This window comes from Polyodon spathula, chromosome 8 (genome assembly GCF_017654505.1).
Source record: "Polyodon spathula isolate WHYD16114869_AA chromosome 8, ASM1765450v1, whole genome shotgun sequence".
In the NCBI taxonomy this organism is placed as follows: domain Eukaryota; kingdom Metazoa; phylum Chordata; class Actinopteri; order Acipenseriformes; family Polyodontidae; genus Polyodon; species Polyodon spathula.
Window position 1 is genome coordinate 35,529,439 of NC_054541.1, and position 13,898 is coordinate 35,543,336.

The 13,898-nt window shown below is 35.7% G+C and overlaps 1 protein-coding gene across 5 annotated transcripts; it reads right to left on the reverse strand.

Annotated features, from left to right (window-relative positions):
* Positions 1–480: 480 nt before the first annotated feature.
* LOC121319864 (splicing factor 45) lies at positions 481–12,964 on the reverse strand. 5 transcript variants are annotated; one of them, XM_041257766.1, is made up of 13 exons: positions 12,857–12,964; positions 11,882–12,025; positions 10,044–10,160; positions 9,621–9,787; positions 9,036–9,139; positions 8,793–8,849; positions 5,989–6,133; positions 5,493–5,644; positions 4,787–4,843; positions 4,225–4,301; positions 3,757–3,855; positions 2,513–2,585; positions 481–1,791 (listed from the first exon to the last, which is right to left on the reverse strand). In XM_041257766.1, exons 2-13 carry the CDS (start codon positions 12,002–12,004, stop codon positions 1,688–1,690), a joined length of 1,275 nt encoding a protein of 424 aa, XP_041113700.1. In that variant the 5' UTR covers positions 12,005–12,025; positions 12,857–12,964; the 3' UTR covers positions 481–1,687. The 5 variants fall into 5 exon arrangements, with proteins under 5 accessions (XP_041113700.1, XP_041113701.1, XP_041113699.1 ...); XM_041257767.1 differs by having other exon boundaries at positions 4,787–4,840; positions 8,793–8,852; XM_041257765.1 differs by having other exon boundaries at positions 8,793–8,852.
* Between the last annotated feature and the right edge of the window lie 934 nt (positions 12,965–13,898).

Here is a 13,898-nt window from a genome sequence, read left to right on the forward strand (position 1 = left end):
AAATTTGATCTATCACGGAGTCCAGTTATGCATACACGCTGTGTATTTCCAATGTTAAAATCACCTGTCTATGAAGACTATTTTAAGATGATCCCTTGAGCAGCTGTTAGCAGTGTTGTTTTCCACGACTTTTCTGTGAATGGATTTATATTAAGTATACCAACCCCCACTGCACAAACTATTAATTTGTATCTTGTAATTATCCTTAATGGCTATGCTAAAATTAAACCCACAAGAGTTTTATGTAATTCTTCTCCACCCACGAGACATCACTGAGTGTTTTCATATCCCCAGCAGAATATGGTAATTTGCAAATCTTGTACACTGCCTTAGTATTCAGTTTGAAGCAATTTCATATCAATATCTACACTGAAAGGTTACTGCTCTAATACTTAAGCACCTGTATATCCATTTATTTTGGTGGTTAGGTTATTTTGCAACTGTGTCGTCATTTAAAATAAGAAAAAATTGCATCACCAATGACTTGTCACTTTTATATATTTGTTTGTCCAAAAACATTAACAGACTGATGTTTACATTCATAACAGAAGAACAGAGGACTACTACTTGTACTGTAGTTGTAAACTACAAACTCATCATGACACAAAAACAGAAATCTTTGATTTAGCATAAGTGGAATACACAACTGTTTTTTTTTTATTATTATTATTATTTGTATTACTTTATAACTAGACAATGTGGGGGTGGTATAAAACTGGTCAGAAAAACCATGATACACTTCAAAATGATACTCCACCATTTCTGATGTGCAAAACCTAATGACCCTCTAAAGCAAAAGGTTATCATTTGCTTTGCAATACTACAAGAGCACAAACACGATAACGAATACTTCATATCATGTTGTAATAGTTACTGAGCTATATATATATAATTTTTTTTCCAATCTCTGCAAATATTACTGGAAGCATATGGTTTTCCTTAGAACAAGTCAAGGATACAGAATGTTTAAGGCTGAAGGGCATTAGCTCACTCACTATTGCGAGTCAGTTTAACTAATTAGCTAAGCCAATGCCTGGCAATGGGGCTGTCAAACTTAAAAAAAAAAAAAACCACACAACACAACACAGCAAAAGGATCACGCAACAGGTAACTAACTTGTTAAACAATTTAACTATAGAGGTTTCCAGAAAGTTGAAGAACTATCATTTTACTCACAGGTTTACATTATCATCATGTGGGATAAAAAGTAGGATTGAAACTTATCACAGTATTATACAAAGTACCAGAGTATGAAAAAAAAAAAAAAAAGTTCATTTTTACTCTTTTGAATTCCAACTTTGACAATACTTAATGCATTTTATTTATAAATGGGCAGATGCTATAGATCCATTATGTTTTTCACCTTTGTAAGCTGGGATATATTTGTGTTACAAAGCGAAATTAAGAAACAGCACGTTTGCGCCATCTTATAATAAAAAAAACTAAAAAAAACAAATGGAAAAACTAATGACAACACTAGACTTCAAACCTAGATACATTTTTAAAAAAGTAATAATTACTTATATTGGTGGAAAAAATAAATCATAAAAACAATAAACTACCATTAGAGTTATTTTCAGGTTTTTCCACCTCTTCCTTCCAAGCTTGGAATAGACCATATAAAATGTATCGAGCTTCATGGTATAAAATGAGCAACAGACTGCTGAGTGGAGGTTGTCTTCATTGCTCACATCTGTTCACCAAGGTCCAAGACTCTAAATTTGTCCAGGTTGTAGAAACACGCTTTGACCACACGTCCTCCAAAATATCTTCCATTTAAGTCAACGACAGCTAGAAATAAAAATAGAGCAATCAGCTATGTTCTGTTTAATTTCTATGACTTGGGATATTTGTACAAACTGCATGCAATAGACGCAGAATGAACCTGGCATATCATTTCATCAACAGAACCTGTACAGATAAGAAATGCAGTTACAGAAAACAGCCGTGTATGTTAAATTACTTTAAAACTGATTTTTTTTTTTTGCACATCAAACATGAAAATCGGTATTATCCAAGCAGTCATTACTGTAGAAATGTCCATAAACAAACAACTGTTTGTCTGTTTTTTTGGGGTTTTTTTCTCCAAGAAAGATAATCCTGAACAACACACTTTTTACAGGGCACACAATCTTGTTTAATATTTTGAAGCGGTAAACAAGGATACCGATTATTTAAAAAAGGGTTGTTATCAGCCTCTACACCGGTTTTGCTCGTTGGTTTTTCTTATTATACTCTTGCTTTTCAAATGTTTCTAAACTATACATTCCTACACCTCAGCTCTGTTCCTAGCCAAATTTCGAAGTCATTCTCTTTAGCAAAAAAAAGCTTCCCTTTTTTGTTCCAGCACTTAGAACTTCTGCTCAGATCACAAATTATCTTGCAACAAGCGACCATGAATAAAATCATGTTCATGGCAACCAAAAATGGAAGAACCTTATTTATTTTACAGTAAATAAGATAGGATCTTTGCTTCTGGATTAATAGATTTTCTTAAAATAAAATGCCTCACCTTTTATGGCAGACTCCACCCTTTCAAATTCTAGGAATATTCTCACAGCTGCATCATCATTTACTCCAGGAATCTGGAAACAAGAATTCACATAACTGATATTATGCTTGTCTAAAGTGTCCTTTTTGAGTCTGCTGGATCCTGCCTTTAGGGACACAATTTCACAATTTTCAGAGCTCTAACAAAAACTATTAGTGCATGTGTCCAATGTAAGCAAATGTCAAGTTTCAAAATCAAGGCTTGTATCATAAGAAATAAAGTTTAAATGTGCAAAACCTTTTGTTCTGTTTATCAGTGAAATTGCTTTATGTTCAGACTGAATAAATATGCTGAATCCTCACTAGTAGGCACCATCATTTTTGCAAAACTAATTATAGCATCCCTAGTTTTTGAACTTTTGGCATTGTTATCAAGATTTACAGAGGAGTTGTACTATTCTGCACTGCAGACTGCTACACAAGAACAAGAACAAGATAAAGTTTTCAGCTTCCAGAAAGTACTACTATTTATTATATTTACTTCCCTGGAGAATAATTCAGTCTAGCTTTTATGTGAAGGGATGAAAACTCAGATGGGTAATTCAAATTAATCTCACTGTGACACAAAGGGATGATCAGATCTTCTTCAGACTGGCTTCGGGTAGTCAATTTTCTGCACGTCGATGGGATAATTCGCACGCCAACCTCTAAAACTGTAATTTAACCCCAATGGGGTTGTATTTCGACTTGGATCCTAACATATACACTGACCTGTTTGCACATACCACATGGTTAAAGATTGTTTTATTTGTAAGCTTGTGAAACTTGCAATTAACAAGGTTCACATAAAAAGCAAACAATGGCTTTCACTGTTGTAATAAAATTGTTACTGTGAAAAGTGGAGATTATTGATTATTTTGTTAACTTTAATTACACAGGGCAATTTCATAGATTGCACAACACTGTCAGAGCATCGCAAAAGCTGAAAAGTATCTCAGATATTTTTCCTTCGCGTAGCATCTTATGTATCCTGCTGTTTTCACAGTGTATTATTTACACCCCAACACCCCCCCCCCCCCCCATCAAATCACACACTGACATGCGGAAGTGTTTCTTCTAAATAGTTTTGGAACCAGAATCAGAATCGAAATACCCGGTTCAAATAAATCTCCTCAAATTCACATCACTAGTATTAAGCACAAGTAGAAACTAGGTGAAAAAAAACATTTTTGCATAAAGTGGCAGCGCAGTTATTTCGATTCTCACCTCGAAAATAACGCATTTCACAACTTTGCCATATTTTTCACATTCCTCCTTGGTTTCACCTTCGAGGTCTTCATCCACTTCCCCACTGCCCACCATATTCTACAAAAAATGGAACAGTAGAAATGTTCACTGAGAAATTGCAATACTGGTCATTTAATATTAGACTGACCGGAGCAGAGCAACTGCTTGCTAGACGACAAGAAGAAACAATACTATTGGTTTGATTTTACATAGCTAATGACAATAATTATATTAATGACATTGTTAAAAAAGCATGCAAATGATCTCCAATACATTGCTCGCCAACAAACTGCTTCAGAAATAAGTTAATATTAACCAGATTGTACTGCAACAGAATAATGTTTGACAAATTACATTTGTCCTTTAAAGCATTCTAATCTAACAGAAATGATTGCTACAGTAGAAAGTAGGTTTGGAATCAGGAGCGGGGGGGGGGGGGATCCTTACCCTTAGTAACACAACTTTTGTAGGGAACTTCAGGATTTCTGTTAATGGGTTGCCATCTGATTTTTTAGATGCATCCACTGTAAGCAATTATAACAAAGAAAAAAAAAGTATTTAAGGCAGAAACATTTATAGAGGTCAGACAAATCTGCTTATCTGAAAATGTTTATGTTCATTCAGACTGCAGTTTCATCCAATAAAGGCATATTTTAAATGAACAAATTGTATTACAAACTCAAACAGATATAGTGGCATAATTATAAAAAAATAAATAAAAATAAGCCCAGTTTTTCAATTTATCAGGAATTTATTCATAACCCTTTCTTCACCTACATTTAATTATTTTTGGCCTGAATAAGGTTTTAAAAACCTTTGGTTTCTGGTTCCCCTGCCAACTCTAGAACTTGCCAAGTTGTAAGTTCTGTGCCTTCACTGTAAAAACTTTCAAACAGTTACGGGCAAAAATATCAACATGATACGTAAAAAACATACTTAACACTCTCATACTAAAAGAAATGCATGAAATAAAATACAAATAAAAACTGAAATGTTAACCCTTTAGTACCTGTGTTCCACGTGTTCATTTCGCTCACAGGCACTATGGGCTGACTTGCTGCTGCTGCTTTGGGACAAATACGCAAGCGAACATCTTAATTCTCATACTTTATAGCACAGACTTAATATTCATGGAACCCTCAGTATTAAAGGGCAAGTGCGAGTTGAAGAACAAGGAAGAGCCGTTTACAAAATTCATTTATCATGTAATCAAACTGTAAATCAGCATTTTTGGGGGGGGGTTACAGTATTATCTACTATCTTGCATTTGTTTCTGCTTCAACCCGTTTCAGCAGCATAAAGTCTTTAAAAAAATGATGAAAACATTATGAAGCTTGTCACAAACATACGTAGAAATAGTACGGAAACTAAACATAATCAACATTCAAAGAAAATGAGAATGTATATATTTACATGCAACTACTTGTTCTACCCTAAAACAAAATTTCTTGGAACCAGAAACCAAGAACATTTTATTCTAGGCCTCAGCAAATAACCATATAAGGAATGTCTAATTCTTTTAACACCACCACCATCCATTTATTTTTGATGAAATGTTAACAAATAAAAACGGTACAAATGAGTTACCATGGTCAACTACCTTCTTTATGAAAAAGGCTGAGAATTCTTTTTTTCCTGGAAGCTTTATAACATTTATGTAATACTGTATTTAAATAATAATAATAAAAAATAATATAGACTGAAAAAATAAGTACACTTGTCTGCAGCATCCCCGACGATGATCTTTCCTCCTCTTTTGCTCGTTTTCTCTACAGAGAGGGCAGTACTCAGACCCTGTTCATGTTTTCCAAGACCTTGACCCTCTCGGAAACCATATTTCTGCATGATTTTGTGGGCAACAGTGCCTCTGCAGAGTGCCAAAAAAAATAATAAAATGAATACAACAAGTTATAATGGAACCTGTTCCCTGCATCAACTACACACCCCAACTGTATGTACTGCTTCACAAATCTATACGAAAAAGTCTGTGGATAACTTTAACTAACATGAATTATATCCAGGTGAAAGCAGCAATATATGTATTTTTCTCCTAGCAGTCACATACACTCTTGTACACACAAAGACTAATAATGACCACCAACATCAGGCTAAGATGCAGAAAATAAGTTTGTTTCATGATCTCTAGCTGGCTGGCAACAAGATATGATCCTAGGACTGGTGCGTTCTGCAGCGATATAAGTTCACACTTACCCCATGTTAGCAAGAAAGGAATTGGTGGGCCCTGGCGGTGAGCGGGGTCTCTCTGGTTCATCATACATCGGAGGAGGGATTGCCGCTTTAGAAGAGGGAATTCGAGGCCTGGCCTCTTCTTCATATGGATATGTTGCAGCAATAACTAAGGGTTATACAAAACAGCTTAGAGAAAATAGCATCTTTTTGTTTTTTCACAATATTATGATGTCTTTGAATACTTGGTGAGAGAAACTGTTGTAGTATGCAGACAACTAACTGTTAAGACTTATATAAAAGCAGGCATTTGCTGTAAATTCATACTTGTATATGGAACGGCGATATTCCTGATTGGAATTAAATGAAAATCGTAGGTTGTTTTATCCATATGTTATTGGAATGTCAGCAACAGGAGTTTTCCGATTCAACTGACGTAATATCGTTTCAAACAATGTAGCATAAATTATATTATAATTAACTTATATAGTGAAACAGTCATTCGTGTACAGCCCAGGTTCATAAATCTGCTGACCCAAAACGGCATAGAAAAAAAAAAAAAAAAAAAAATGACTATGTGTAGTCAACAACCATGTTAAGTAAAAGTTAAATCAAAGTCCACTTGTTTGTTGTTTGACTGGGCGAGTCACACATTCAGGATGGCTCAGTTGTATCTTTAATTCATTTTAGACTCGATGTTCAAGAAAGTAAAAGGCAAGCAGCAATGTTTTACATCTCAAAAACAATTATTATTAAAAACATGAAACACATTGCATTTCGATATTACGCGTCATCATCAGGCGATAGATTTAAATACAACATCAGGCGAATCCAATAAATAAGTCAGTAGATGGAACCAATTAAATTAAACATGGTTCACGGCTAAACAGAGACTATTTGTGTGTGTGTGTGTGTGTATATATATATATATATATATATATATATATATATATATATATATATATATATATATATATAAGCTCAAAAAGCCAGCTGCCCAACATTTTGATATGTTGTACATATCTTTCTTAAGGAAGCCTGTGTTTGAATCAAAACATTGGACGGCATGACAACTACTTGTTATTGTTTATATTCAAATCCATGATTTATTCTTACATGATGTAATGGTGTTCTACATGTGACATCACTTTTACTTATATCTTTAAATCTATATTAATTCTAATTAACATTATTTTATATAAACTTATATTTATATTATCATGCAATGCTGGCTCTGAGGATCAGCCTTGATATGGTATCCCCAGCGCATCAGCATGCACAACTTTTGAATTAATTTTGTTTATTTAATTATTTTTAACTTTTATATATTTATTGGAATTAATTAGTTCATTCTTTTCTGTTGAGTCCCGCTGGCATAATTGTGTTCAGTCTATTCATCCATTTACTTTCTTTTATTCTTCTATATGTCGCATTATCTACTTTTAGCTGTTCTAATACTACAAACTTTACATCATTTATGTCATGTCCTTGACATGTACTAGTGCAAGTATTTGTAGAACCTATTCTGTCAATTATTCTTTTATGTTTACTGTGAACTAGAATATCACCTAAATTAGCTTATATTTACATAATTACTAAAAAGAATAAGAAAACAATCAGTGCTGAGGACTACATCATAATTCAAAGATCTGTTTTCCAAGACTACTGTAGTATAAAATATATTATCAGACTTTTAAATACAATTGAAATATTGCTGCGCAACTCCCCATTGCAGGACTAATGCTTTTAGATGTCCAAATTATCAATGTCTAGTTAGAAAGAATGGAAAATGCCAAGCTAGCGCGACATCGCTGAAAACATGTTGTGAAACTATTTAAAACACCATCAGTAGAGATTGCACAGACTATTTTTTTTTTTTTTTTTCCAGGGTCATTTACTGTTTGCTTGTTGAGTCAAAATGAAGGGCAGTAGAGAGATCCTGACACACCATCATCCTTGCTGTGGGCTGTTTTGGTCACATGCTGTACATTCCTGAAATTTTCCATGTAAAATTGCCAATAAAATGGGCTGCTAGGTTACTGGTATACACTTGTAACAAATACGAATAAAAATTTTGATTGACCTGATTTTTAGGAGGGTTTACAACTATACCTGTCTATGTGGGTGTTATTAAATTTTAATTGGAGTAGTGCTGTTCTAAAAAGGTTTAATGAAAGTTAAAATTAAATTAAAATACCGTATGTTACATTTGTAACATACGGTACAGTAAAATACATGTTTTGTTTTTTTTTTGTTTGTTTTTTTTTTTTAAGTGCTGTTAACCATAGCGGTAGACAGCACGGCACAGTCTCTGCCAGTCAGCGACTGATGCATGAAAAGTACAGACTAATTTACTTTCTTTTATAGCAACTATGAAATTGTGTGGTGCACTTAACAGGTTAGCAGACTTTAATAATTCTTATAAGAGACAGTTTGTGCTAGTCAGTTAAGGTTCTGTTCAAGGTGAGGTTCAAAGAACTTTACAAAACACATCTATAACCTGCTCTAATAGCAAAATCATGTTGTAATGCATCTCCTAGTGTTCAACAGTACATACTGCACCACTTGAATATATTTAACCAGTGCTGACAATTAATACCTACATTTAATGCTCTAACACAGTGTTCTCCACAGTACTAACTCACTGGTGGGCCATAGAGTGATACAGTGAACATTTCTCCCTATTGCAAAACTCATGCAGCATATTTGTAGACTGGTCAAACAGAAAGATACATAACAAATATACACCAGTGTCCTGCAAACTGTATTACAAAGTTATCGAGCACTGAAAAAAAAAAAAAAAAAAAGATTTGTTTTAAATCACTTACGTTCTCTGTCTTTTTCAACCAGGGATGTTGGTGGTGCGATTGCTGCTCTTCCCATACCTACTGAGAAGAATACAGAACCACAAGCAACACAAATCAAATAAAACAAAATCTAACCAACTACATTGTGGCACCACTTCAAACTAGAAAGCATGCAATTCCAGCTTGTAGTGTTGGGGAGCAACCTGTTTCACCTATAAAGAGCAGCCAGTTACACCTGAAGAACAGGGTAGGAGAACAGCCTACCTCTTTTCTGTCTCTCTCTTTCAAAGTCCTCATCTTCGTCAGATTCAGGATCTGGCCTCCTGGAGAATCCAGTGGGAGTTGCTTCATGTCTGTCTTTCCGCCTCCTTAGGATTTCCCCAATTTAAAAAAAAAAAAAAAAGCGCCACATTAAATACCTGACCTGGAAACCCAATTACGTTTTATAATTCTGTTTCTTATATCAATATTGGAATATATTTAGATGTAAAGACATTCTAAATGGACAGCACAAAGCACTGAAAAGGTTTCCATTTTTTTTTTTTAAATCATAAAGTGTTGGAGGTGGTAGGCTGCCTACAAATATTTAACTAGCACAAATAAAGAAACTAATGCACACATTTGCAGGGAGGTCAATCTCAGATCAAGTTTATCAGATTATACCCAAATGGACACAGGAGTATAGGAGTCTATGATAAAAGTTTAAAGATTACTAAAACTTAAGTAAGTTCACCAGCTTGACGAAGAGACCAACACATTGGTCTATGCACAAGTGCATAAGAGTTCACAAAATTTGAAAAACCACCCTAAAAAAGAAGCGGTCACTTGCAGCACATTATACAGTCATACTTTTCTCTCTCTTCAATCTCCTTCTGTCTCTCCAGCTCTCTCTGTCTCTGCCTCTCCTCTCTGTGCCGTTTAACAACCTTCTCGTAGTCGTTGGGAAACATAGGGTCATATTCATCAGCTAAGGGGATCAACACCTCTCCTGATGAGAATCCACTTGGCACCGGGTCCTGGAAAAACAACGGCTAGTTCAAATTCCCAGCACTTCTACATTTTCCTCCCTTGCTAGTGAAAGAAATGATCAAATATATAGTCAATCAAAAAACAAGACTACCTACATGTTACAGTAACTAACGTCATTTAGGATGATAGTTTAAAGCTTGCAGTACTCCGCACATTTACAAAAACATATACATATACACACAAAAAATGATTGAATTTTGTACACTGACACCAAACCATAAAATGTAAATGCTTTGCACAAACCTTTAATCCTGCAGCTATGTGTGGAGGAGTATCTGGAATCTGTCTGTCATCATTGGAGCTGCCTCTCTTCAAATCAATCACCGGGGCAAGGACAGAGCTCTGTTTTGAGCGCTGACTCTAAACAATAATCAAGTGATGCATTTTAAAACACGCAATATCTTTACTAAAACATTTAAAAGACCAAATGGCACATTTCAATATAACGGACCAAAAAAATGGTTATAAAAAATAAACATCCCCACTGCATTGCTATATTTCTTAAAATATGTCCACAATATAGTCAACTCTGTATAGTCTTGTAAAGGAAACTTTTTTTTTTCATTTATCTACACATCCTACCACACAACTTCCAAATGAAAAAAATATTCTAGAAATTTGCAGAAAATTAATTAAAAATAAAAACTGAAATAGCTTGGTTAGATAAGTGTCCACCCCCCTTGTAATAGCAATCCTAAATTAGTTCAGGTATAACAAATCGCCTTCAAAATCACACACCAAGTTAAGTGGCCTCCACCTGTGTTAAATTGTAGTGATTCACATAATTTCAGATTAATTTCAGCAGTTCCTGTAGGTTCCATGCTGGGCAGTGCATTTCAAAGCAAAGACTCAACCATGAGCACCGAGGCGCTTTCAAAAGAACTCCGGGACAAAGTTGTTGAAAGGTACAGATCAGGGGATATGTATAAAAAAATACCAAAGGCCTTGAATATCCCTTGGAGCACGGTCAAGATGATTATTATGTGGAAGGTGTATGGCACCACCAAGACCCGAGTAAGAAGGAGACTGATCAGAGAAGCTACCAAGAAGCCAATGGCAACTTTGCAAGCGCTACAGGCTTTTATGGCCAAGACTGGTCAAAGTGTGCATGTGACAACAATATCCCAAGCACTTCACAAATCTGGCCTATATGGTAGGGTGGCAAGAAGGAAGCCATTACTCAAGAAAGCCCACCTTGAATTCCAGATTCTGTAGCCATGTGGCAAAAAGTGTTGTGGTCTGACGAAACTAAAATGAAACTTTTTTGGCCTAAATACAAAGCATTATGTTTGGCACAAACCCAACACAGCGCATCACCCAATAAACAGCATCTCTACTATGAAGCATGGTGGTGGCAGCATCATGTTATGGGGATGTTTCTCATTGGCAGGGACTGGGGCACTTGTCAGGATAGAAGGGAAAATGAATGGAGCAAAGTACAGAGAAGTCCTTGAGGAAAACCTGCTGCTCTGCAAGAAAGCTGAAACTGGGACGAAAGTTCACCTTTCAGCATGACAACGACCCAAAGCACACAGCCAAGGCTACACTGGAGTGGCTGAAGAACAAAAAGGTAAATGTCCTTGAGTAGCCTAGTCAGAGCCCCGACCTAAATCCAGGCGACAATTTGTGGAATGACTTGAAGATTGCTGTCCATCAATGCTCCCCAAGGAACATGACAGAGCTTGAACAGTTTTGTAAAGAATGGTCAAATATTGCCAAATCTAGGTATGTAAAGTAGGTAGAGACCTATCCCAACAGACTCACAGCTGTAATTGCTGCCAAAGGTGCTTCCACCAAGTATTAACTCAGGGGGGTGGAGACTTATCAAATTATGCTCTTTCACTTTTGTATTTAATATATATTTTTTTTTTTTCTCAATAAAAACTTTTTCCCCTTAACAGTGTGGAGTATGGTGTGCAGATAAGTGGAAAAAAATCCTCATTTAAATGCATGAAACTCTGAGGCTCTGACACAACAAAATGTGAAAAATAGTTAAAGGGGGTGTAGACTTTCTATAGGCGCTGTAGATATCTATGGATCACTATGACTAGTAATACCATTACAGCTGTTGTTTTACATACCTTTGCCTGTGTGAGTGCTGCTTTCTTCACCTGAAGCTGGGACTGAAGCAGTTTGAAGTTTTTGGACCAGCCTTCAGTTTTTGAATCACTGGTCTCAACTCCCAGGTCATCATAAAGGGACATTTTCCTGAAGTTCAGAGACAGCTTAAATACATAAATAAACAAATAAATAAATAAACCAAACAAATGAACATCCATTTTAATCAACTTTTCAATGAGTGGCTGACTTGAAACCATTGCCACATATGTCCAACATCTGTTTATTTCTAAAAGTTATATTAAAAGTTACTGACTGCTAGGCATTATTTTGATCAGGTTCACATAATGGACAGGGTTCTGACTGGCATAGGGTAGGCTATATTTTTGGATACCACATACTAAGTTAAGTTTGATTCCAGTGACAATGTCCTTTTAATTTTAAAGGTACATATAGGCCCCCTTTGGAAAGACCAGACCCAGTAACGCTGATTTGATATGCGACTACTAGCTACTGAAATGACTAATCAGGTCGGAATACAGCAGGTTCGAATATATTAATGCCTACCCGAGTATCCTAGCCTATACACTCATTCAAAATTAATGATATTTAGTTTGGTTTCGCACCTACCAAAACATGCATCTAGTCTATAAACAGTAAATCTCTAACTGTTGATAAATAAATTAAGGCTTCTAATGCAAGATGGAATATACCGCGATTGTCAATCAAACAGCATTCATTAAAAACACGATTAAATGGGAATGTCTATTGTATAGTTGTACATTATTAATAGGGCAGAAAACATGAATGGAAAATACGCGTTACTGTCAATACTGAACTGGCAAAACAATCGTGGAAGCTCTGAAGCAGGGATATCATTTCGTACATCACTAACAACCCGTTTTTAAGTAGACTAAATCGTCCACCGGCGCTACCTTCCTACTGATCAAAATATTAGCGAAGACACTGTTTATCTTTCATCCATACAGCATTCATACCTGTTTTCATACAAACAAACCCCTACTGCATATAACTATGAAAACATGGGCTTCTCGTGTCCTATTTTCTGTTGGGTAAATGCGTCGCTCACTTATTCAATTAACAAAAGCTACGAGCCGGAAGTGCAAGAAGGAGTTAGGAAAGAATCATTATAAACATAAAAAATCTGTACTGACACCACCCCGTGGCGGACCGGTATTACAATTGAAATCATTATTATCTTGTCGTCAGATGTCGCGACTCGCTTCATTGCATGAATACTGCTACTGTTGTATTAAAGCGCTCCTTCTGACTACCTCTTCCCTGTTACTCTTACTGCAAACATTCTTAGTGAATGTTTAATCAGATGTAGGTCACACATGGTCTGGCTGGAGTGAAACTTCTTCTGTTGTAGTCTTTGCTGCCTCTGTACCACTTCATTATACAGCAATCGGACACACTATAACCCCAATCATTCTGTATTGAAAAAAATAAAAATAGTGCATGTGAAGTTTAAACATCTCAACTGTACATATTCAAATAGTTACACTATTTTCATGTTTTATTCATGCTGATTGATTATTAATTCAAGAACCTTGCTATTACTATAAAGGATGTAGTTCAGTCATTTTACTATATGATCATCCCTGACTTATTACACATAACCAGGGGCAGCTGATGGCCAAAATATTTGGGTGTTCACACACCTGGGATGCCCGAGAGGGGGTGGGGTCCAGGGGGCCAGCCTCAGTGGTAGAAGCACTGTCCTGTGGATCTGTTTCTTGTTGGAAGCGATACAAAAAAAAAAAAAGTTTGCTCTGCAATGTCTTATCGTGGCAGATTTTTCAATTACTTTATTATCAGTCAGGAATGTTGGCCATCATGTCTTTTTCAGTTGATAACATGGCTAAAGTGTTGAATTGTTCAGTGTCCACACTGTTTCACAAGAAGGTTTTTATCTGCTTCAGTGTTGAGGAACACCTTTCTGCCTCTGCTGTAATTATCGGAGTGGTAAGAACTATCTTCGGTAGTTTTGTAATCTCCAGACATGTTTTGTCTAAG

Excerpts from the sequence above, each read along its gene's own strand:
- LOC121319864 (XM_041257765.1), bottom strand. The coding sequence starts at position 12,004 with ATGTCCCTTTATGATGACCTGGGAGTTGAGACCAGTGATTCAAAAACT. Across the intron at positions 4,844-5,492 it reads CGGGGATGCTGCAGACAAGT|CAGCAGCAGCAAGTCAGCCC; the intron begins GTACTTATTTTT and ends TTTGTCCCAAAG. Across the intron at positions 2,586-3,756 it reads TGAAATGCGTTATTTTCGAG|ATTCCTGGAGTAAATGATGA; the intron begins GTGAGAATCGAA and ends TCTTGTTTCCAG.